The sequence below is a fragment of the Marmota flaviventris genome, chromosome 1 (genome assembly GCF_047511675.1).
Source record: "Marmota flaviventris isolate mMarFla1 chromosome 1, mMarFla1.hap1, whole genome shotgun sequence".
Taxonomy (NCBI): Eukaryota; Metazoa; Chordata; class Mammalia; order Rodentia; family Sciuridae; genus Marmota; species Marmota flaviventris.
In genome coordinates this window covers 212,369,074-212,395,702 of record NC_092498.1, presented here as the reverse complement: position 1 = coordinate 212,395,702, position 26,629 = coordinate 212,369,074, and the positions used below count along the sequence as shown (strand labels likewise).

General features: G+C 39.7%; 1 protein-coding gene across 8 annotated transcripts; it reads right to left on the bottom strand.

Moving 5' to 3' along the window:
* Znf561 (zinc finger protein 561) lies at positions 1-25,111 on the bottom strand. Of its 8 annotated transcripts, none has more exons than XM_071602945.1 (8): positions 25,027-25,111; positions 11,451-11,608; positions 9,431-10,625; positions 8,798-8,886; positions 8,069-8,250; positions 7,287-7,367; positions 5,861-5,946; positions 1-5,267 (listed from the first exon to the last, which is right to left on the bottom strand). In XM_071602945.1, the coding sequence occupies exons 5-8, from the start codon at positions 8,100-8,102 to the stop codon at positions 3,879-3,881; spliced, it is 1,590 nt and encodes a 529-aa protein (XP_071459046.1). In that variant the 5' UTR covers positions 8,103-8,250; positions 8,798-8,886; positions 9,431-10,625; positions 11,451-11,608; positions 25,027-25,111; the 3' UTR covers positions 1-3,878. The 8 variants fall into 8 exon arrangements, with proteins under 8 accessions (XP_071459046.1, XP_027811123.1, XP_071459031.1 ...); XM_027955322.3 differs by having other exon boundaries at positions 8,069-8,195; XM_071602930.1 differs by having other exon boundaries at positions 1-5,264; positions 8,069-8,195.
* Positions 25,112-26,629: the final 1,518 nt, after the last annotated feature.

Below are 26,629 nucleotides of genomic sequence, written 5' to 3'. Positions count from 1 at the left end.
AAGAATTAAAATTTTTTAATGAATTTAATGGTTTAGATAGCAACTAAAAAGTAACGGAGTACCTAAATTTAAAACACTAAGAGTAGAGTAATCTCAATGAAAAATACCAGTACAAATACAGATAAGCACAAGGACAAACAGAAAAAACAAGATGCTAAAAATTACTCCAAATTTATTACTAATTATATTATACATAATGGACTAAATGTTCGAGATAAAAGAAAAGGATTGTTAGGATTTTTCAAGTATTCGATTTTTTTTTTTTTTTTTTTTTTAACTCCAGCTACTAAAGTATAAAGACACCTCTGGGGCTGGGCTGTAGCTCAGAGGTAGAGCACGTGCTTAGCATGCATGAGGCCCTAGGTTTGATTCCCAGCACCAAAAAACAAACAGAATATATACAAAGGGTCAGAGAGACTTAGAAATGGAAAAAAAAAAAAAAATCAGGCTGATATAGCCATATTAATATCAAAAAAGAACTGAATAGAAAACATGAGAAAGTTTAGATTTTTTCAAAACAAATATTTTTTGAAAGCAATCACAAAACTAAATATTTGCCAAGATTAACACAAGTTAAAAATGCACAAAGAAATCATTCCAGAATGCAAGAAACCTAAAGTAAACTTAATTACCCAACCAGTAAACATTAAAAATATAAGAAAAAAACCCCGCAAATTTTTGCTGCACAAGTGAAAATGAAAACATGCCTAGAAAATTTTAACTCACAATGTGTAAGATGGGATTGGAAACCCTAGTTGTCCTATAAGCATAAAAGAAATTGACCAAATGCTTTAAAATCATTGTAGAAAAAGGGTACCTAAAACAGTAATAATTACTCTAGATCTGAATAAATCAACAGGATAAATCACCAAGTTAAGAATTTAGAAAACATGGCAATATTCCCCAATGCAATGTATGATACTGTCATAATCTACATAAAAATATCTTTCAAGTCTTTCTTGAATTATTATTTTGGTAATACTGGGGAATGAACCCAGGGCCTTGCATATGCTAAGCACATACCCTGCTTTTTGTTACAGAACAATCACATGCCACTGTTATTCAAACATATATTTGTGAGAATATTTTATAACATTAGTAAATGCAAGTTACCTTTAAAGATGATCCATTATGTCCAAGTTGAGTGGATCTAAGAACACAAAGTTAACACTAGCTGGGTATAGCTCAGTGGTATACTGCTTCCCTAGCATGTGTGAGGCCCTGTGTTTGATCACCAGCACAAAAAAGTTTTAAAGTGTTAAGATTAAAAAAATAAAATAGCCAGGCATGGTAGCTCATGCCTATAATCCCAGAGATCTGGGAGGCTGAGACAGGAGGATTACAAGTCCACACACTTTAGCAGTTCAGCAAGGCCTTGAGCAACTTGGCCAGACACTGTCTCAAAATATTAAAAAAAAAAAAAATTTAAATAAATAATAATAAAAATCAATAAATGACCACATTTGAGAGTCCTTTCATTCATTCACTCATTCAAGTACTTATTAGGCATTATAGGCCAATTGGAGTTCTAGGTACTTGAGTCTTACCAGTGAATGAACATGATCACAGGATGCAGGGAAGGCAATTAATAAATCCAAGAGAAATGCAGCCTCACAAACTAAGGAATATTGAGAAATCTTTATACACAGACTGGGTAAAAAGTAAAACCTAATAAGTCAATAAAATGGAGAGCATCTCATCAGAACTTTGAAGAACAATATGCTGCTTTTATTACTTTTGGTCAGTATTGTGCTGGAGATCATACTCATTAAAAAAAATAACAACAGTTGAACTAGAATAATAGTCATTCTCTACAGATACGACTGCTTGGTGACAAACCAAATAAATGAATCTATGTGTTTATGTGCCCTAAAGTGGCAACTTGGAATAATTCATGTTTAATTTAAACCCCAATATGACTTTTAAGGTGGGGGTCTTTAGGACTTTACTGAAGTGAGGTCAAAAGAGTGGAGAACAAATCCAACAGGGCTATGATTTTATCAGAGGACAGAGAGACCTTGTTCTTAGTCTCCATCACATGAAGACACATTGAGGTGGCTGGCAACTGCGTGCCAGGAACAGAGGCCTCACCAGAAGTTGACTGTGCTGGTTGGTACTCCTGATCTCAGACTTCTGGCCTTCAGAAATGTGAGAAAATAAATTTCTGTATCATTTCAGTTTATTTATTCAAAACAGAATCACTTTTTAAGCCACTTGATATACGGTATTTTGTTATGGTGGCCTAAGCTAAATATGACAGATTTTGGAACTGAAAGTGGGGTTTTGCCTAAAAATGTGCAAGCAGCTTTGAAATTCAGTAATGTATCAGGGCTGAAAATTTTTTAAAGCACATGCCAGGAAAAAAAAAAAATTAAAGGATATTCTGGTGAAGTGTCACTTGGCAATGAACTATTATTAAAAAATGGAGAAAATGCAATCCTTGAAAGGCAGAGGTAAAGAACTTGGTAGAACTATATTCTAGCATTTCATAGAAGGTAGAACCTGGAAGTATTACAATTGAAAGTCTGAGAATTATAATTAAAATGTTGAAGGAGTAGCTTGGTTCCTCCTGACTCCTTTATTAAAATGCAAAAGGTAAGAGCTGAGGTGGGCACAGTAGTGCACACCTATAATCCCAGCAATGCAGCAGGCTGAGGCAGAAGGATTGCCAAGTTCAAGGCCAGCCTCAGCAACTTAGTGAGGCCCTAAACAACTCAGCAAGACCCCATTTCAAAAAAATAAAAAGGACTGGGGATGTGGCACAGTGGTGAAGCCCCTCTGGGTCCAATCCCCAGTACAAAAACAAAACAAACAAAAAATAAGAGCTGAACTGAAGAAAGAATATTAAGCAAAAAGGAACCACAGCTTCGGAGATTTGGAAAACTTTTAGTCTAAACATACTACAAAAACTAAGAAAGCTTCTACTAAAAATGTTGTTGAACAACTATTTGATAAAAAGATCATGGGTTGGCTGGGCATGGTGGTCATGCCTATAATTTCAACCCTTCTGGATGCTGAGGCAGGAGGATCATAAGTTATAGGCTAGTCTGGGAAATTTAGTGCGACCCTATCTTGAAATGAAATTTAAAAAAAAAAAATCGCTGGGGATATAGCTCAGTCAGGGTGCTTGCCTAGCATGGGCAAGACCCTGTATTTATCCCCAGTAATGGGAAAACAAACAAACAAAAACTGAAGTCAGAAACAGAAATTAGATTATACTAGCAAAGACACTGCTGGTTGGATCTACAAAGAACCCAGCAGGCAAAGCAGTAAATTTCTTAGATCTTATAAGAAGAGGATGTAGGGATAATCAGCTACGAATATTGACTAGCCATTAAGAACAGGTAAGGATGGTTTCCTTCTTGGCATGCTCAGTGGGAGATCAGTGGGATTAGAGGATATGCTTGGAGGAGTGTCTTTCAAGAATTCACCTGTGTCCTATATCATCTTGGAGTCTGGTGAATTTTCACATGAATAAGCCACACTGGCAGCCACTTATCAACAAGGGATAAGAACCAAATCTTCATTTATCTCATATAGCATGTATTAATGCTACAGTAACTATGAGTCCAAGCACCAGGATGAGGCCAACCTGCAATACTGACCTCACCTAAGATCCACAAGTGCTCAGACTCAGGTATCTGTGAATGGGCAACAGGGAAGGGGCCAGGGATGTAGCTCAATGGTACATCAACCCTGTGGTTGATCCCAAACATTACTAAAAGAAAAAAAAGTTCCAGGGGATCAACATATCTTATTTCATACTATCAGGATGGCATCTAAGGATAATCTGAACCATTACAACCCATACAAGGCAATTAAGACTAATCTGATGATCTTTGGTGTCACTGTCAACTTTAAAGGTCACAACAGATGGGCTAAATAGTAACACCCATACCTTTACATTCATAGGCCTTCTTCCCAGTGTGAATTTTTGTGTGTTTGTTTAGTCGTGAGGAAACAGCAAATGCTTTTCCACATTGCTTACATATGTAGGGTTTCTCTCCAGTATGGGTTCGCATGTGAATGTTAAGGGATGTGGAATATATAAAAGCTTTCTCACATATATCACACACAAAGGGCTTTTCTCCACTGTGAATTTTCAAATGTTTAGTACGATGAGAAGAAGTAATGAAGGATTTCCCACACTGAACGCATTCAAAAGGCTTCTCTCCAGTGTGAGTTCTTACATGATGAATCAAGCCTGAAGTCCTAGTGAAGGCTTTCCCACATTCCTTACATTCATAGGGCTTCTCTCCACTGTGAATTCGTACATGTGTAGCAAGGGCTGAATACTGAGTGAAGGCTTTCCCACATTCCTTACATACATAGGGTTTGATTCCAGTGTGTGTTCTTATATGTTCAGTAAGCTGAGTAGATCTAGAGAAGGTTTTCCCACATTCCTTACATTCATAAGGTTTCTCTCCAGTGTGAACTCGTATGTGTTCAGTCAGGCCTGACCACCGGAGAAAGGCTTTCCCACATTCCACACATTTATATGATTTTCTTCCAGTGTGAATTCTACTGTGATCATTAAGGTATGCGTTATTTTTAAAGGACTTGCCACACACCCTACATTGGAAGGACTTTTCTCCATTATGGGTTTTTATATGTGCAGAAAGTTGAGAAAAAGTAGTGAAGGACTTCCCACACTGCTCACATTTTTTGGATTTCTCTCCTGTATGAATTGTTACATACTGAGTTAGGTGTGAGGAAACTGCAAAGGCTCTCCAACATTCCTTGCATTCACAGAGTTTATTTCCAGTGTGGGTTCCCATGGGATTATTAAGGCATACAAAACACGGAAAGCCATTTCCACATTCCTCCCATTTGTAGGGTTTTGTTGCATTGAGAATTTGAAGATGTACATCAAGGTCTGTGGCATGAATAGGTTCGTTCCCATATTTCTCCCATTCATACGGATTTCCTCCATTGTGAGTTCCCATATTTGCCTGAAGGTATGATTGATTAAAGAAGGCTTCCCCACTGTCTCTGTATTCAAAGGGTTTCTCTGTCATGCTAGTTCCCTGGTACATCATATCTGGAGTCAGGCTGAAGACTTGTTCACACTGATTCAACTCAGAAAGGTTCTGTTCAGTAGAGGTTTGTTTATGTAGAGTAAGGATGTTTTCTCCATACCCATTACCCTCAGAAATGTATCCTTGATTTTGCATTCTCACATCTGTCATAAGGCATGACTGTTCAATGGGTACTTCTCCACATGGCTTATAGTCACACAGTGTCCCTCCATCACTGAGGCTTGCCTGCTGATGAATGCATGAATGAAGATTAAGGGATTTCAGAAAGGTGAAATAAATTTTACCCAGACATTTCCATGGTCTTTATAATTTTTACAATTTCCATTTCATGCACAGATTTCCTGACCTCTTTATTTCCTAAAAATTGGATAATGGATCCTTTCATCAAAATCTTGTGCCACTGACTCTAACTGTAAAAAGACTATATTCCCATAAAATTGTTTAAAACCTACATGTCAATTTGTCTAGTTACATATTTGGGAATGTGTTTTTGAGAAAGCTCTGAAGCAACAAGCTTCATGATGTTCAAAATCTCTCTCCAGAGGAACTGCTTCCTCTTAGGTATATACTACTCTCAAATATCTCTCATTTGGGGGCTGGGGCTGGGGCTCAGCGGTAGAGTGCTTGCCTAGCGCGTGCAAGGCCCTGGGTTCAATCCTCAGCACCACATAAAAAAATAAATGAAAAAGTAGAGACATTGACAACTACAACTAAAAAATAAATATTTAAAAAAATATATCTCATTTGTACTGGTTCTCTATAAAGGAATTCCCAATCTTTTCTAAGAGTGAGAAATAACAAATACCCCTTGTTAATCTTACCGTTTGTATCCCAATGGAAGTTTGTGTCATACAGTCATTCTGAAGCTCTGACCCTTTGGTGCTAGGTTGGAGTTCCAATTCTGAAGCTAAACAGCAAAAGAAATGTAAGGGTTTGAAGAAATAAATGGTAGTAGAAATTAAAAATGATGAGGGGTCGACTGTCCTTGTTTGCAAATTAAATATCAGATTTAAGGATTTTTAGTATATTAAAAATTTGACAATAGAGCTGAGCTTGGCTCAGAGATAGAGTGCTTGCTAGCAAGCATATCCCCTTGTGTTCCATCCCAGGCACTGCAAAAAAAAAAAAAAAAAAAAAAAGCAGCAATAAGGACACAAGGTCAACATTTTAGATGGCTTATTTCATATTCTGTGAAAATTAAGGTGAAGATTATCAGAAAAGGAAAGTAAGAACTAGGAAAAGCATATACTGAAACAATAAACTTAAAAGAGGGAACAGAATAGGTAATTTTGTGAGATTATAGGAATGTTTGAGTAGATTGAAAGTAATAGGTTATAGGAAGTGGAAGATCTCAAATTCTGAGGAAAATGGCTTCAAGCTTCAGAAATAAAGTACACCTTTAAATGTTTTCCCATATTAGCCAGGCATGGGGGTGCACACCTGTAATCCCAGTGTCTCAGAAGACTGAGGCAGGAGGATCACAGGTTCAAAGCTAGTCTCAGAAACTTAGCAATACTGTAAGCAATGTAACAAGACAAGACCCTTCTTAAAAGATAAAAAGGGCTGGGGACATATTTCCCTAAAATTGTTTAAACCAAGTTATCAAGTTATCCAGTTATATATTCAGAAATGTGCTTTTTTGAGAACTTCATGGTATTTAGATTCTCTCTCCAAAGGAATTCCTCCCTCTGGATGCAAATTATTTCTCTCAATATCTCTCATTTGTACTGGTTCTTTATAAAGAAATTCCCAATCTTTTCTGAAGGTGGGAAATAACAAATATTCCTTGTTTACTGTATCAGTATTAAAGCACCCCTGGGTTCAATCCCAAACACAAAAAGCAAACTAATTTTTTCTCATATGTATAGCACATACCTATAATCCCTGCTACTTGGAGGCTGAGGCAGGAAGATCACAATTTTGGGACAAATCTGGCCAATTTACTGAGATCCTGTCTCAAAATAAAAAATAAAAAGGACTGGGGATCCAGCTCAGTGGTAGAGTTGCCCTTGGGTTCAATCCCTAGTACCAAAAAAATAAAAAAAGAACAACAAAAAAAAACTTCCCATATTGCTGGGTGAGGTAGCACACGCCTATAATGCCAGATACTTGGGACACCGAGGCAGGAAGATCAACTGTCTCAAATAAAAAAGGGGTGGGGTGTAGCTAAAAGGTAAAGTGCCTCTGAGATCAATCCTCACAACTAGGGAAAAAAATTCCTCATTAAACTGAGTTCTTCTTACTCACATTGAAGAACTTCACTTTCCATTGTCCTCAACTGTTCTTCTTTTAACGAGGAGATCAGACTAGGTATGAAGAACTGATATCCTGTGCAGGTGGAAAGATGCATGAATGGAAGAGGCTCATGCAAGAGATGACAATCCTTCTTATGACTAAGGAATTATAGTTCTAATGAAAGCAATTATTTCAAAATGGGTAAAATGGAAAAATATGGGTTGAATGTATAGCTTATTGATACAGCATGTGCTTAGCATGTGCAAGGCCCTTATTTTCATCCCAAGCACCAAAAAGAAAAAAAGAAAAAGGCATGTCTCTCCATTTCTGTGCCCCCAAAAGATTGGGTATCTCTAAACTCTGATAGTCAAATGAAAGCTGACATACACATTTACAAACACTAAGACTTATCTTCAAGTAGAAAATAAAGCAAATCTAACAAAAGGATATTTGTTCTCATGGGACAGCAACTCTTCCCACTGGTTCTCAAACATTACTGTGCATTAGATTGATCTGGAGTGCTTCTCAAAACAGACAACCAAGCCTCAAACCAAGTTTCCAATATAGTTATTTCAAAGTTGTGGAAGGAAAGTGTATATTCCTAACAGGCTTAGTGAGGTCATGGTGTTGATGACATTTTAAGAATGGCCACAGTAGATTAAAATGTATTATATCAGGAACTATGTGTTATTTCCCACTATAGTCAGAATTAACAGTCAATTCTGCAAGACAATAATAAGCATATGAAATACATCTGTTCCATATCAAATTACAAGGAATAATGACAGCCTTACCTACTGAGGTCAGGTTCTCAAAGTTCTCCAGCATCACATCTTTGTATAGGTTTCTCTGAGTTGTGTCCAGTAAAGTCCACTCCTCTAGGGTGAACTCCACAGCCACATCATCAAAGGTCACTGAATCCTAAACCATTACACACATGCTGGTTTGAGCCAATTAACACTTCCACCAATGTTCACTGGAGAATTAGGAAAGGGGGCTTAATACCTATATATGGTTCTGAGGTCTCCCATATTCCATCCCCAGTGTTCAATGGCCCTAGGAACGCCTCTCTCTATCTAAACTCACTCACTGTTAACCACCTACCATTATATATGCCTTGAACATCATTTGTTAAACGTGAATTAATCTCAGCACACCTAGTTTAGGAGCTTTTGTCCTACCTGTCTCTACTGTAACACACTCCTGAGCACACTGCAGATAAATGCTAATGAATAAATTATTTGAAAAAAGGACACTAATCTGCCTCACCATCTGTCAGAGCACTCAGCAAAATGAGAAACATGCAGTGGGCATCATGAGGATCAAAGTAATTACTGAAATACTGGGATGATTTTCAAGGTAACACCTCACCAATCTGAGGCTTCCACTCCCTGAGGAAATTCAAATGAGGACTCAGTCCTTAAATGGGGCTGTATTTCCATTAAAATAAAGTCTCTCTAAAAGGCAATGTCTTTAATGCACAGAAGTATTCCACTTTGTGGAAGGACACCCTTTCTTTTTACCTGGTAATAATTTGCCTGGTAGTCAGTCACCATTCTTTCTACGTTTGTCTTTTCTTCATAAAAGCAGACTGGTTCCGTGGAAAGAAGGCCTAATGGAAAAGAAAGATGGCATCAGAACCCAGAGTTGCCCATAATTCCTATATTCACATGCTATAAAGTCATTCCATCCTACATGGAAATTCCCTCATAATCTTAAACACTCAAAAACCACATAAATATACAACATTACCATGAAATGCCACAATAGCCATGACATGTCTCACCTAGAGCCCAGGAAGCATGTCTCACCTAGAGCCCAGGAAGCCAATTCTGAGCCATGCTGCCCACTGGGGAAAGGGTAATGATCTCATTTTATAGGTTAAAAAACAAAAAAACAAAAAACAAAAAAAACTTGAGCCCTGAAAACATATAACTCTATTTTCCCATGGTGGTAGAACTCATGAAGATTATGCAGCACCTCTTCCCAAAGCATAGACACCAGGGAGATGAATTATGAGACAACATTCTATGTCCCACTTCAGTTCTTCCTAAATGAATCAGCAGCATGACTGCTGAAGCACCATCCACTGGACTCTATATTCTGCAGGGGAGACCTAAAACAGAGTGTGAAAAAGAGCATCAACAAGGACTTACCATGGGACAAATCAATGGCTGCCATCCTGGGATGCTGATGGTGAAATGTGCCTGAATGCTCCCTTCCCTGATGCCAAGACCACTTTAGGGCAGCGTATGAATCTAAGTGGACAGAAGCAATCTCCATTCCTTTTCATACAGGGTTATGTGGAGTCCCATTCATATCAATCATTAATCAACATCAAACATCAGTCATTAAACATCATACATTAGTGTTCTCTCTACAGTTAACATATGTGAAAGCCACTAAAAATGGAGTATTCAATAACAAGTACAATTACACAAATACTGACAAGACTGGTATTTGTCAGAGGTTGCTCTAATACCTTTCTATATATAAGTTCAGATAATTATCATAATCATCCTACCATTACCATACTTAATACTGAAGAAACCTACAATTCAGACAACACTTATAATTAGGCTAGTATCATCCAGTTTGGAAGTTGTCAAACAGGACTTGGATGCTGCTGCTTATCCTAAAAGCCTGATCTCCTATGATTCTTACTACTCTCCACATGACCAGAAGGTAGTCTTGTAACTATACAGTATAATTCAGTAGTACTAACCCCAAGTGTTATTGACCACTTCTTAAGGATCTAGTATGACTAAATAATTTTGCTTAATAAATTAAAATCAGAATAAAAAAATGAACACGATTTAGCTACCTGAAAACTCTCAAATATGTTTGGAATAACTTGGATATCTGAATCTATTTGTGTGTATATGCATGCAATGGGAACTGAACCCTGTTTTGCACATGCTAAGCATGTACTCTACATCCCCAGTTTCTGAATCTGCTTTTTCTTGGTACCAGGGACTGAACCCAGGTCACTGACTGCTGAGTCACATCCTCAACCCCTTTTATTTTGTGAGACAGGGTCTCACTATTTAGGGCCTTGATAAGCTGCTATGCTGGCCTCAAACTGGCAAGCCTTCTGCCTTAGCCCCCTAAAATGTTGGGATTACAGGCATACCTTTTTCCCCCCTTTTTAAAAAAATAAAGCAAGTTTATTCTCGTTTTAGAAATACTAGTTTGAGAACAGGAAATGGCCTTCTTGTAGGATGGGCATGAGATTAAAAACAGAGAGAAAGGAGGAATTGGGGAGGGAAGACAGGAGAATGGAGGCCATATCTCTCACTCTGGATGGGGGTAGGTCAAATGAATGATGGCTGGCTAGGAGATAGTAGACACCTGCAAGAACCGGAGAACAAGGGATCATCATCCAGAGCCTCTTCATAAAGCAGCAGGTAATGGTGGCACTAGTGACTGGAGCTATCCCTGTAACCACCAGTCTGTGACGAGCACAAGCAGGCACTGCCCACCTGGTACCAGGTAGAGTCAGCAATGCTGACCTAGGCACTAGGGGCACAGTAGGACACACCTTCATCCTTGAGCTCCAAGCTATGCAGTCTCAGGCAATGGCTTTGGGGCCCCTCCAGCTCCACACAAACAGGGCCGAATCCCCAGCTCTGCCATGCCATCCTGGCCCACAATGCACACTGATTTGGCAGGTAATAGAAAACAGTCTTCCTTCTCAAGTCACTCTACCCACCAGCTGGCAGCCAACTGCAACCAACTCCTTCACAACAGGAGGCAGTCTCACAGGTACACATGCCCGCTGCTACCCATGCCACAGCTGCCACCAGCACCACACCAAGCAGCAGCACTGGTAGGAGACATCTATTTTGTGCAGCCAGCAGTAGGGCAAAATAGACTCTGGGGGACCGGAAGCAGCATGCCCAGGTTGGTGGCAGAAAGCACAGCTACCGGGTACAAGTGTGTGGAGGAAAGCCAAGCAGGTACCTTCTCTTTCCCTTCCTCCCACTGTTACCCCTCTGTATTAATTTTGTGAGATATAAACACAAAATAAGTACAATCAAACTTTAGGGTCCAGTGAATTATGAAGATTTAGTATGAGAAAAAGAATGTAATTATCAATTTTTTTTATTGATGACATGCTGAAATAATTTTCAATATGTGGGACAAAATAAAATATATTATTACAAAAAACCTTACCTGTTTCTACTTTGTTTACTGTGGCTACTAGAAGTTTATCTCAGGTCTGTCTTACTCTTTCATTCTTTCACCAAATAATCAGGAAGTCCTATTTCTGTGGTAGGCATAACCAGAGCAGGGATACACAGGAAATGTCCTGTCCTTAAAGATCCAAAGTTCTATAGGATAATAAAAACAATAACAAAATAACTGAGATATTAATCATAAGTGCTATGGGGGAAAAAAAAAAAAACAAGCAGCTGAGAAAACAGTGTCCTGTACATGCATACACACAGAAAGCACAATTACTTTTTTTTTTTTTAAGTAGGAATTTAATCCAGGGTCAATTTACCACTGACCACATCCCAGCAGTTTTTATTTTTTATTTTGAGACAGGGTCTTGCTGAGTTGCCAAGGGCCTTGCTAAGTTGCTGAGGCTGGCCTCAAAACTTATGATCCTCCTGCCTCAGCTTCCCCAGCTATACAAGCATGCACCACTGTGCCTGGCTAGAAAGCACAGATACTGTGAACTGGTTCTGGGGCAAGATGATAGCAAAAGAGGGAAATAAACATTAACTACTTCACCTTTGACCCAACAAGATTAGAATTATCAAGGATTTTATAAGAAATTCAGAACACATTTCCAGTACTGATGAGCTTCATCAGCATCTTGGTTGAAAAAATTCTCAAAATGAACAAATCTGCCCTCTTCCCCCACATCAGTAAAAGGTGAATGCCAAACCACCAACACTTGTCTACTTTATGGATCTTCTCAAAGAATACCTTTCCATAGTATTCATCGGGTGAGAAAAGACAGTCAATTTTTTTTTGCATCAGTTCTTTTTTTTTTTTTTTGTGGTGCTGGGGATTGAACTCAGGGCCTTGTATACAAGATGCAATCATTCTACCAATGAACTATATACCCAGTCCTTGCTTTCATTTTTATTAATTTCTTCCTTACACTTCCTTCATGTTTCTTATATTACCTTGTAACATCATTTTAAAGAGTTCCTTTTTTTTTCTTTTTCTTTTTGGCAGTACTGAGAATTAAATATACTCTACCACTGAGCTACATCCCCAGATCTTCTGATTTTTTAAAAATTTTGAGACAGGATTGCTCACTAAATGCCGAGCCTGGCCTTAAACATGTGATTCTCCTGTCTCAGTCTCAGAGCGCTGGGATTAGAAAGATATGCACCACTGTGCCTAGCTAAAAGATTAGCTCTTAAAAAAAAGCCAGATGTGGTGGGAAAATTCTGTAATCCCAGTAACTCAGGAAGCTGAGGTTTGCATGTTCAAGTCCAGCTTCAGCAATTAGCAAGGCACTGTCTAAATAAAAAATTAAAGGGATGGGGACGTAGCTTCAAGATAAAGTGACCCTGGGTTTACTTCCCCAGTTCCCAGAAAAAACAACAACAAAAAATCTTCAATAAATCAAATAGAACAACAGCCTAAATAGTGATCTGCAGAATGAAATTTAAATGACAACCCCCTGAAGAATTCACAGTTCATGACTCATGAACCAAATTCACCCTAATAAAAATCCTATAGGTCTTACTCTACACAAGAGATGTTTCAAATGCTAAATCGACATATGGTAAGTCACATGTCTAGATCGGTGGGGTGGCTCACACCTATAATCCCAACTATTTAGGAGGCTGAGACAGGAGAACCCAAAGTTCAAGGCACCTCTTGCAACTTAGTATGACCCTGCCTCAAAATAAAAAATAATAAAAAAAGAGGTGAGGATAGAGAACCCTTGGGCTCAATCCCCAATATGGGAGAAAGGGGATCTAGATCCAAGTACAGTGCCTACAATATGCCCACAATCATTCCCTTCCAGTCCATTCACTCACCCAGTCTTTGAGCCATAAAAGAACTGAGCTCCTTACCAATAGGAAACACATTCAGCTGAACCATATTAACCAAGATGGTACCTGTGGTTGATAAAGTACCAACTCTAACACTTGTCTTGGAAGGCCAAATGAATAGTGCATTGTAACCAGTATAGCAGTAATAATCACTAAAAGGACTGTGTCTTCTGAATGTGCTTGTGCAGAAAGTGAAAAGCTCAGAACTGCAGCTCAATTTAAGAACTAAGAACCAAAGAGCTTCTATGATAGTTCTCATGGGAAAAAAAAAATGTTTTTGTCACCACAGGGGCTGTTATTGTCAAAAATTAAACAAAAAAATTTATGCGAATGGATTAAGTTACAACACTGGTGCATACCCATAATCCCAGCAACTACAGAGGCTGAGGCAGGAGGATTACAAGTTTGAAGCTAGTCTCGAACTTAGTGAGACCCTGTCTCAAAATAAAAAGGGCTGGGAATGAGGCTCAATGGTAAAGCACACACCTGGGTTCAAACCCTAGTGTGTGTGTGTGGGGGGGGTTACAACATCAATATCAACCTCACCTAATTTCTTATGTGAAAATTAGGGCATTAATCAGTGTGTTAAAAACAGGGGAGATTACTCCAACATGGCCAAGAAATTACATTCAGAGAAGCACATAATATTAAAGATTTATTATATTCACAGGTTCTAGAGAGGAAAGCACAGCAAGTCAAGCAGGGGACTACAAGGGAAAGCAGGTTGAACCAAGCAGGTGAGCAGCTGTAAGAGGGTGACAACCTATGGGGTGGGGGGGTTTACCAGAAGTCTGAGTGGGGTAATTAAGCAAAAGTAGTAAAGGGATTCCATTGGTGCCTTTGAATGTCAGGAGTTCACAGTTAGAGGGTATAATAAGAATTTGTGGCAGAGGCCAGCCTTACCACACTGGCACATCTGGTGGCCTTGGATGAGAAATATTGAAGCATCAGAAAAATATGAAGTTTTAAGATTTACAAAACAATCAGGGAAGAGTATGAAACGTGGAATGGGGGCAAATGACAGTCACCCTCTTAACCCCAGGATACTCTAAACCTCACTTCCCAGGGAAGTATTTTCTCCTTTGACTTCTTAGTAGACTAACCTTGGTCTCTTTGAAAGCCCTATAATAATTATACACACCCCAAACTATGTAAAGATGTCCATAACCTACTGTGAAATCACTTTATTTGCAGTTAATTTTTACTTTTCATAATTTGCTTACTTTTTTTGGTGTGTGGTGCTAGGGATTGAACCCAGGGCCTTGGGCATGGTCGGGGGAGCACTTTGTTTACTTTTTTTTTCTAATTTATATATGACAGCGGAATGCAATTTGTTTACTTTTAATCAACAAACTATAGTATACAATGTTGTTTTGAAATATATATTCATTTTGTGATGAGAACACTTAAAATCTTTAGCAATTTTCAAGGATACAACATGTTATTAACTAATAGTCACCAGGTATATAAGAGATCTTTTGATCTTTCTAATTCCAACTGAAATTTTATATCCTCTGGACAACAGCCCCCTCTTTATCCCTTTGCTACTTCTATGAGCTCAAATTTTTTTAGCTTAGGTATACAAGGAGATCATGATGTATATGCATTTCTGTGCCTGGTTTATTTCTCTTAACATAACATCCTTCAGGTTCATTCATGTTGTTGCAAACAACAGAATGTCCTTTTTTTAAACAAATACCACCTTTGAACCTGCTTTATTCAATCACCAATAAGACTGTGATAAGAGGGACCAAAAAAAAAAAAAAAAAAGCCCAAACAAACAAAAGCCTCAACAATTGCCACCACCCCCCCCCCCCCCCCCGCATCAAGAGGGACCAGAACAAGAGCATGCTCAGAAGCAAGTTCAAGCTATACTATAAGCTCCTCAAGCACTTACCCCAAATGATCTAGTATATCCAATAGGAGATTTATAGTACAGACTTCTAGTAGCATGGAATCAATCTGCAATTTTCTGCAGAAAATTATTCTCCTTTTGAGAAAAAGCTTAGCCCTGACTCACGGTAGAGAATAAACAACTGTGGGACATCAAGTGACCAAATAGTCCGATCTTCCTTAAATAAACTGGGACTTGTTTGACCCACCTTGACTTACGTTTGGGCATATGTAGCATCAATCTACACTAAATGGAAATGGCATATAAGACACTGAGCTCTGGCAAGTCCAGTGAGCCTAAATAAATTGCATGAGTAAATGGCAAAGACTATTTCAACACCGTCTTCAATTGCACTGTCCCTTTCCCTCAACCCATGCCTATGGCTTCCTTCCACCCAGTATACTAACACAAAACCTAAACCTCCCCCTTTATAGATGTGTCTGTATGACATGCACCACCTGAAAAGTACAGAGCTGAAGCATGGTGTACCACTGACCAATGACTGGTCAGACTGTAGTAACAGTGCCATTAGTAATACTGTTGTCAGCACCACCATCTATGTCTTCACAAATAATTTATCTTTCATCATGGAATTCACATAGCATTATTTCTTTTTTTGGGGGGTGGGAGGCAGTCCTAGGGACTGAACTCAGGGGCACTCAACCACCAAGCCACATCCCCAGCCCTATTTTGTGTTTTACTTAGAGATAGGATCTCACTGAGTTGCTTAGCGCCTCACTTTTGCTGAGGCTGGCTTTGAACTCTCGATCCTTCTGCTTTAGCCCCTCCAGCCACTGGGATTATAGGCATGCAATACTGCACCCGGCCATATAGCATTATTTTTAATTAAAAAACTCACTTCAGGGCTGGGGATGTGGCTCAAGAGGTAGAGCACTTGCCTGGCGTGTGCGGGGCGCTGCGTTCGATCCTTAGCACCACATAAAAAAAAAAAAAATAAAGATGTTGTGTCCACCGAAAACTAAAAACAAATAAATAAACATTAAAAAAATTCTCTCTCTCAAAAACAAACAAAACAAAGACAACAACAACAACAAAAAAACTCACTTCACTGCAAAGGACACTCCAATAGGAGTATATCCATGCAATCAACTAGTCTTATTAGATATGCCACAATAGGTGGAATATTGTAATAAAAACTCACTTCCCAGGGTTGGGAATGTAGCTCAGTGGTAGAGTGCTTGCCTAGCAAGTGTGAGACACTGGGTTCAATCCTCAGCACCACATAAAAATAAATATATTGTATTCTACATCCAAAAAACAACAATAACAAAACACATAGGTGGGCCCAGTGGTGCATGCCTGTAATCCCAGTAGCTTAGGAGGCTAAGGCAGGAGGATCATGAGTTCAAAGCCAGCTTCAGCAAAAAGTAAGGTGCTAAGCAACTCAGTGAGACCCTGTCTCTAAGTAAAATACAAAATAGGGCTGGGGATGTGACTCAGCGGTTGAGTGACCCTGAGTTCAATCCCCGGTACCAAAACAAACTAAACACCCTTACTTTCCAGTGGCAGAACTTCAAGCAGTACATCTGACTCTTCACTTGGCCAGAGGTATGTATATACAATGATTCATCAATAGCTGTCAATGGTTTTGTTGGATGCCCAAGGATGTAGAAAACCAAGACTGGGTGACAAGCAAATCTGCAAAAATTTTTTTAATCACAGATGGCCTTCTCAAAAAGGATATAGGCTGTCAAAGTATCTGTGACCTATGTGAATACCTGCTAAAGGTGATCCACTAGAAATAAGACAATTGGGCTGGGGGTGTGGTGCTTGCCTAGCATGCACAAAGCCCTCGTTCTACCACTAGCACCACCAATAAATAAATAAATAATGATTAATAATTACATGAGCAATATGATGCACTCTGTTACTTTTGTACAGTTGTCTGTTACTTTCTCAGCCACCCCAATGGGTGTTTGTTTAATGGGCCATGAGCAAAATTGCCTCAAGAGCAGAGATAACATCATTCATGGTTCAACAAAATGGACTCGCCCTTACCAAGGCTGAACCATCTAACACTATTGCTGTGGGCCTGATCTGCTAAAAGCAGAAACCAGAGATAGGTGTCCCTTATGGCACCATTCCCTACAGAGGACCAGACAGGCACTTCACTAGGTGTTTTGATTACAAGTTGCTCACACTGAACCTCTACTAGCATGAAGGTGACAAATATTTACCCTCACTATAATACACTTATGTTATAAATATGGATTTCCCTCTCCATTAGTAATACTGCTGCCTGCACCACCATCTGTGAATTCACAAAATAATTTATCTATCATCTTGGAAATCACATAGCATTATTTCTAATTAAGAAATTCACACCAGGCATGCTAGCACATGCCTATAATCCCAGTAGCTCAGGAGATTAAGGCAGGATTGCAAAGTGAAACAAAGCCAGCCTCAGCAACTTAATGAGCAAGACCCTGTCTCAAAATAAAAAGTAAAAAAAAAAAGGGGGGGGGGGGGCGCCTAGGGATGTGGCTCAGAGGTAAAGCACCCCTGTGTTCAATTTCTAATACCAAAAAAAAAAAAAAAAAAAAAAAATTACTTCACCACAAAGGACATACAAAAACAGGAATACATCCATGCAATCATATAGTCTTATTAGTTAGGTTACCATTCAGAAGTACCTGATCTACATGAGAGGTGAAATATTATAAGAAAACTCATGTACAGGGCTGGGAGTATAGCATAGTGTTCAACCTGCAAAAGGCCCTGCATTTGATTCCCCATAATCTCAGGAAAAAGAGCACAAAACTCACAGGACAAAGTTGTAGACAAACCTCACAATGGATGAGATTCTGTCTCATAGGATACAACATAGTTGTTCTGCGATTGGCTCCAGAACCCTTAAGGACACCAAAATCCCCAGATGCTTAAGTGCTTTATTGCACAATATTATCAGGTGTAGTGGCAAATGCCTATATTCCCAGCTACTCAGGAGGCTGAAGCAGGAGGACTGCAAGTTAAAGGCCAGTCTGGGAAACTTAGCAAGACCTTGTTTCAAAATAAACAGTTTTACAAAGCAGGATATACAGCTCAGTGACAGAGGGCCCCTGGGTTCAATCTTCAGAATTAAAGGAAAAAAATTAAGTAAAATCCCACAGTATTTGCTTATCACCTATGTGCATTTCCCTAATATTTTAAAGCAACTCTAAATTACTTTAATACCAAATACAACATAAATACAATATAAATAGTTGTTATACTGTATTATTTAGGAAATAATGGCAAGGGAAGAAAAGGTCTGTACATTCTCAGTATAGATGCAACCACTGAAGGCTTACCTATATAGTACATGCCAACAACAATAGAATGTTTTCTTCCAATTGGTGGCTGGTCAAATTCCTGCATGTGGAATGTGCAGAAGGCTAAGAGTATATGCTTTAAATCAGACCTTGGAGATGAGGATGTAGCTCAGTGGAAGAATACCTACCTGCCCAGCATTAGCATGTGTGAAGCCCCGAGTTCCATTCCCAACTCACATGTACACACACATGCACACACACAATCATGCAGCTTTACATGGTACTTTCTCCCCATAGGCAGAATCCTGGAGTGAAATAATTGATCAGTGAATGTAGAATTGACTCTGCAGACAGAAATTCTGCCTCAGTTCCAGGAACCTAGATCTTAAGCCCTAATGGGAAATGCCTCCCTCAGGACACAACTAGAAATGAGACAGCTACCTGGGTATTTTGGGCTTCATATATCACAAATATCTAAAACAAAAGGCAAAATGAAGGGAGGGGGCTGATCTACTGGCCAAAGTGATTGACGCCAAGTACCAAAAAGAAATGGGTACAGGCTGGGCATGGTGGTGCATACCTGTAATCCCAGTGATTAGGGAGGCTGAGGCAGGAGGTCTGCAAGTTCAAGGACAGGCTCAGCAATTTATCAAGGTCCTAAGCAAATTGACAAAACCCTGTCTCATAAAAATTAAAAGGGCTGGGGATATGGCTCAGTGGTTCAATTCCCAGTACCAAAAAAAGAAAAGAATCTGAGGTACAGCTGTATAATTGGGGCAAGGAGAAAGAAATTTAAAGTCTCACATACTTCCATGCTGAATAGAAAAAGCTTAATGGAAAATTTCAACTGAAAAAAATGAAGAATGGAAGACTTAGACCCTTTGGGAATGGAGTTTGGATTAACTCTACCAGGTACAAAACTTAACAAATCACTTCAATCTTCCTTCCATTTTTATTTTACACATAAGTACTGAAGGTTATATTTTACGATTTAGTCCTGAGGTAACAATATTCACTGAGAATGTGATGAAATACAAGGAGCAGTTAATATGGTTTATGATGGTGATATACCATGTCTAGTGGGAATATGCATCATATCACTTTGGGAAGGGTTAGGATTTCTTCCCTTATATTTTCTTAGCTATAAATATAGACTTGATTAATTACTGCAAGAAACTTAAAATATATGTAGAAGGGTAAATATGGAAGTTGAGTAGCCAGAGAGTGGAATGTGCCAGTAGGCTAAATATTCATCTCAGCTTCTAATTCCCCGTCAACATTTGCTATGAAATACAATACTGGTTTCTTTAAACATTTATCTTTTATCCCGAATGTGTTAAGTTTTCCAAGTACAGGGGCATTACGGGGACACTGAAGAAGGATGGAAACTTCTGTGGGATCCCACTGGTGCATGATGAGTCATCCTCTGGTGCTCTGTCCCCACCATGTGCCCAGAATACAGGCTCCATAGGCAATATCGATTCTCTTTGTCATCATCCTGTACTCCTCATAACAGGGATACCAGCCATTACAAGGACTCCCATGCCGCCCCTGACCAATGCAGGCAGCTGAACTTAAGATGGCTTATGTGAATTTGCAGGGACACCAAATAAAACAGACACAATTTACACAAGCTTCAGGACAGCTTCCCCGCTCTCAGCCTCAGGCTCCCCAAAAGGGAGAGCAAAAGAAAGTCACAAGAGGCTGATGAGAGAGAGAATATGTTTGGAAGTGAGCTTTTATTGGGGAGACTCTTGTTCTACTTAGAAGTTCTATCCAAAAAAGGGCAGAAGGGGCAGGGCTACAAGGGACAGATGAGTGTAACTCAAACCTGGGGGCACATCCCACAAAGAAGACCCCTTGATGTCTGAGCTAGATCCTGCCTAAGCCACAGTGAATGCAGTGGTTGGTCAGAATCTGAGGCATCAGGACTGGAAGGGTGTGGTCACTCACGTGGCTCCCCACACTCCCACTAGAAGCACATCAACACATGCGTCAGTTTCAGAGTTTCCTAAGTGCCGCATGACAAGTCACAGTACATTACAGAATGCAAGATGCATGCTGACCCAACTTGCTCTACATATCAACCCATAAGAAGCCTATGTCGTAGACCTTGGTTCCCCATAGTTCTCCAGGTGCTGACACTGCATTTTATGCCCAATTCCCTCTGCACACTGGCCCAACTTCAGGTAGCTTTTGCCATAAAGCATCCTTCATGCTTGACTAATGACTGGAGAGCAACTCAGGCTCACAGCATACCAGGAGCACTACCTTCTAGTGGACTACACCTACACTGCAGCCAATACACCCTAACAGGACCTTAATGAGTTCCACTTTGGGATATTCATGCCCCTGGATAAGCTCCTCTCCAGATTGATACACAAGATCTGTGATTTGTTTCTAGCCAAGAGAATGTGGCTAGAAATTTGCAGATGTAATTAAGGCCCCAAATGAGTTGGTTTTTAATTCATCAACAGGGAAAATCATTCTGGTAGAACTAATATAATCATGTGGAAGACTCTTCAAGAGTCCTTCTGTGAGGTACAGATACTCTGCTAGCTATATTAATGAAGGGTACACATGACAAAAATTATAAGTAAACTCAAGAAACTATGGTAAACACTCAGCTGACAAGTATAAGACAAGTCCTACAGCTGCTAAGAAATGAATTTTGCAAATTACTTCAGTGTGGAGATTGATTCTTCCCACTTAAACCAGATGAAAATAAACTCTACCAATACCCTGACTACAAACAGATGAAATCCTGAGCAGAAAACCTATGTAACCCATGACTGGACTTGTGACCCAGAGAAACTATGAGATAAGCATGTACTATTCTTTTATTTTTTTTTTTGGTACCAGGGATTGAACTCAGGGGCACTTGGCCACTGAGCCACATCCCTAGCCCTATTTTGTATTTTATTTAGAGACAGGGTCTCACTGAGTTGCTTAGTGTCTCGCCATTGCTAAGGCTGGCTTTGAACTCTCAATTCTCCTGTGTCAGCCTCCCAAGTGACTGGGAAGCATGTACTATTCTAAGCCACTGAATCTGCTGAAATTCATTAGGCACCAACAGATAGATATATACAGGTTTTCTAATGAAGTTGGTCTTGGAAGAGGTAGGCATTCTTCTATGATTAGAACGTACTTTTTTTAATACCAGGAAGTGAACCCAGGGGTACTTAACCACAAAGCTGCATTCCCAACCCTTCTTATTTTTTTTTTCTTAAGACAGGGGTTTCACTAAGTTGCTTAGGGCCTCACTATGTTGCTGAGATTACAGGCATACGCCACCACACCTGGCTATTATCTTTCACTGACAATTATGCTACTGCTGGGTATGACTGTATACTCCTATAATCCCATTGACTCAGAAGCCTGAGACAGGATGGATTGCAAATTTAAAGCAACCTGGGTAACTTAGGTCCTGTCTCAAAATAAAAATTACAAGTGCTGGGGATGGCTCCATAGTAAAGCACTTGCCCAGCATACACAAGGGCCTGGGTTCAATTTCTAATACCACACACATACAAAAAATAGAATATGACAAAAAGCAACAACAATAATGATGATGTTACTGAAGTTCATCTATACTATGGCATCTATTATTAATTTATTCCTTTTGTTTACAATAAGGATTCCAATAATATTATTTATTCTGTTGAGCCATATTTGGTTGTTTCTAATTGAGGACTATTTCAAATAATAGTGATGAAATGTCTTCAGTTTTATATTAACAGACATTGCACCCACTACTCTAAAGTTAAAGCACATTTTTAATAGATATTGCCAACAGCTCAAGTTGCTTCTTCAATAAACTCTGCCACCAGCAGAATATACACATCCTCACCAATTTTATCTTCAGAACCTCTCATCAAAGCTGGGTGTGGTGGCACATACCTGTAATCTCAGCTATTAGGAGAGCTGAGTCAGGAGAATCACAAGTGTTAGACTAGCCTGGGCAACTTAGCAAGATCTTGTTTCAAAATTAAAAAAAAAAAGTCTGGAGATATAGTTTAGAGGGAGAGAGCTTGCCTGACATGTGGTGGGCCCTGGATTCAATCTCTGGTACAAACAAAACAACCCTCATCAATTTTTTTTCTTTACGGCCAGCTAATTCACCAAGACCTCTAAGTAGCAAACATTTAAGGTAAAATGGATATTGTTATGCCAAAGGGTTCCTTCAGAGCTTTCTACCAGATCATATTTAATATCTAGTGGTATCAAACTACTAGATGTGTCAGCCTATATAAGGAGTGAAACAAGACTAGCTGGTCTGAACTTTCTCTCAGGGAAACTGAGCCCTAATTTGGATGTGGGAATACCAAAATGGACTGACAACCACTCAAAGAAGCTTTGACTATTTATGAACATAATCATTTCTTAAGATTGAGAATTAACAAGTGAATTTTCATAGAGAACTTCTTCTTTAATGTTTAATCACTGATTCTCATTAATTCCTTGAATTAATTCCCTATTCACAAAAATAAATAGCTGTAGAAATAAAATTAGTCATGCACTTCCTTCCATACCTCCTAGTTCAAAAAGGTGAATTCCTATGTTTTTTTTTTTTAAGAGCATTAATTTTTTAAATACCTTTTATTTTATCTATTTATGTAGTGCTGAGGATCGAACCCAGTGCCCCAAGCATGCAAGGCAAGCACAATACCACTGAGCCACAACCTCATCCCCCCTATGGACTTTTGATCTCAGCTTAAATAGAACTCACTTTTTTTTCCTTCACCTACTTTCATACACTAACAGAGCATATTATACTTTACTTCCAAAATTCTGATCACTACATAAATTCATTTATTTGCCCTCTTTATTAGTGTATAACTTCCCTCAGAACAGACCTTTAGCTCTCCTTCCCTCTGAAGATAGCCCTCATGTGCATTCCTTGCTTTACCTACAATGGAGGTAAAGCTTTACCAACAATCTCTCTCAAGATTGCCCCATTCTCCTTTGAATATGTAACTATTTTCCTAAACCTATATCAATACCTTTAAAAAAAAAAAGACCTAGTGTGAATTTTTTTCTCTACCCTCAGTCATTCATCAGTTTATAGGATATATATAAGAAATGGAGAAAATATTAATACGCCATCAGACTTTAAACAAATAGCAAAACTTGTGACTTTCTGAAAGAACATGTGACCTTTCAAAAAAGTCAACAGAGAGGGGCTGGGGTTGTAGCTCAGTGGTAGAGAGCTCGCCTAGCCTAGCATGCATGAGGAGGTGGATTCAATCCTCAGTACCACAAAATGTAAAATAAAGATATTGTGTCCACATAAAACTAAAAAATAATTTTTTTAAAAAAAAAAGTACATTAAAAAAGCCCAACACAAGGGCTGGGGATGTGGCTCAAGTGGTAGCTTGCTCACCTAGCACCACATAAAAATAAAATAAAAGATATGTGTCCACCTAAAAAAATTTAAAAAAAAAAAAAAAGAGTCAACAGAGAAACAACAGTGACTGTTTTCAGTTCAAAGAACCTAGGAGACATTAAAAGTTTTCAATATAAGAACTTTGAAGAGATTGATATTAGATCCAGTAACACCCAAAAGTCTATTTTGGAACAATGTGGAGAATTTTAATTTCAAAAAAACTAAATACTTTGGGCTGGGGTTGTGGCTCAGTGGTAGAGCTCTTGCCTGGCATGTATGAGGCACTGGGTTCGATTCTGAGCATTGCATATAAGTAAATAAATGAATAAAATAAAGGTCCACTGACAACTAAAAAAATATTTTTTAAAAAAGTAAATACTAGATTTTTAATTTTCTTAGAGGCAATGTTACTATTGTGGTTTTAGTAGGCCAATATTCTTATCTTTAGGTGATACCTCACCAACAACCTGATAGTATCATGCCTGTAATTTCAATGTATCCTTAAACAGTTCGCCATAAAACGTACTTTATTATTCTGTGGAGAAATCAAATAGCTAATTTAATTGGTAGTACCAGTCTAACAAAGCCTTCTTAGCTGGTGGGATGGCACACCTTTAATCCTCCTGCTGAGTCAGGAGGATGCACATTCAAGGGCAGCCTCAGCAACTTAGCAAGGCCCTGTCTCAAAATTTAAAAATAAATAATAAAAGACTGAGGATGTAGTTCAGTGGTAGAGTGCCCCTAGGTTCAATCCCCAGTACCCAAAACAAAACAAAGCCTCCATTCTTTCCTCCTGGAGGAGGGCTTATAAGGTTGGTACAGAGGTAGGGACCTATAAAGTTCAGATAAGAATAGTTATTAACGGGGATGGGGATGTTGCTCGGTGGTGGAGCAGGCTTAGCATGCATGAGGCCCTGGTTCCATTTACAGCATCCAAACAACAACAACAACAAAAAAAGCTTTTTTTCTTCAGGAGAAAGTGGCGCTGGGGTCTAGGTACCTTTGTATATGTTCACAAGACACCTAAGAAAGTATCTTTCTCTTTCTACCAGGGTACAATGTATCACGAATAAATACATGACGCACAAACAAAGCGAAATTCCCGGATGAAATATTAGTTCGCATAAAAAAGGAGGAGAAGGCCCCCTCGACCCATTTTCTACCCAGCGCTCACCAGGACACGCAGAAGTCGCCGGGTCCCCGGAGGAGGACGCAGGTGTGAACCAACGTGACTCCAGTGCCGGAAATTCTATTCCCTCTGGAAAAAAATTCACAAAGGTTATTTCGGAGGCTTTTACGAGGGGCGCGCGGTGCACGGACACGCGTCCAGGGCGAGCTCTCACCACGCCGCTCAGCCCGGCGCTGGAGGGGACCGACTGCCCGGGCGGCCTCTCGGACAAGGCCACGCTGGGAGGACGCGCAGCCCGGCGGGCGGGGCGCGCCCGGCCCCTCGGAACAGGTCCTGGGGACCGCCGGGGGCAAGCTCGTGTTCCCACCACCCTCTTCCACCGCCGGGGCATTCCTCTCACCACGCCTCACCAGAGCCGGGCCGAGACCTAAGACCACCAAGTAGTGAGGTCTCGGGCGAACCGGGCCAGAAAGGAGGCGGTGGACCACTGACGTCACTACCGCTTCCGGGCAGGCAGCAGCACGTTAGGCCTCTTCGGGCCGAGAAATTACACTTTCCTCTAGTGTCCGGGGACTCGCGGGTGGGCTCATCAAGGGGATCGGAGGCAGAAAGAAGTCCAGGGGCCAAAGCCGAAGTTAGAACCAGGCCTCTGAGCGGGCTGCGGGCGGGGCTGGGGGCGGGACCAGGCCCTGCGCTCCGGGGGTGGATGGAGAAACCGGTTGGGCAAGAGTGGGGGTGGGGACGCATCCCTCAGGATGCTCACAAAAGCTTTTCTCCCTTTCCAGTGAAGGATTTCTTTTGCAGGCTCCAACAAGAGAGACTGTTGGTTTTGCTATATAAGTAATATTTGTAGATGAGGACTCTGTTGCCACCAGAACCCAAACAGAAATATTGGATTTATATATCCTTAATGAGGGTTGATCTCTTTGGAGGAGCATATTGTTAATTTAATGTTCCTGTAGAAAGGGGGTTGTCATCAAGATTTTGTCTGCAACCGGGCCCACATCTGTAACCTCAGCTACTTGAGAGTCCAAGACAGGAGGATGGCAAGTTCAAGACCAGCCTCAGAAACTTTAGAAAAATCCTTTCTCAAAATTAAAAACAAAAAGGGTTTGGGAAGTTGTTACGTGTTAGAACATTTGCCTAGCATGTACAAGGCCCTGGGTTCAACTCCCAGTTTTGCAAAAAGAAAAGAATCAGGTTTTCAAAGATTTTGATGACAAAACTTTGAGGCACCTCATGGTGACCTGAAAAATTCCTTTAGAAGTGGAAAAATTCTAAATTTCCTTTAGAAGTGGAAAAAAATTGTTGCAGAGAGGCTATTGAAATAGCCACTTTTGTTTGGGTTTAGGATTTGTGTGTATGTGTGTGTGTCAGTGGGGATTGAGCCCAGGGTCCTGTGCATGCTACCTTAGTACTCTACCACTAAACTATATCCTCATCCCTTTAAAAAAAATTTTTTTGTGAGACAGGGGTTCCCTAAATTGCTCACATCAGCCTTAAATTTGAGATCCTCCTGCCTTAGCCTCCCAAGTTGCTAGGATTACAAGCATGTACCACCATGTCCAGGTAAAGCCACAGTTCTTAATATCTGCCTCTGTTTTATTATTTATTTATTTTTGGTATTAAGGATTTAACCCAGGGGCAC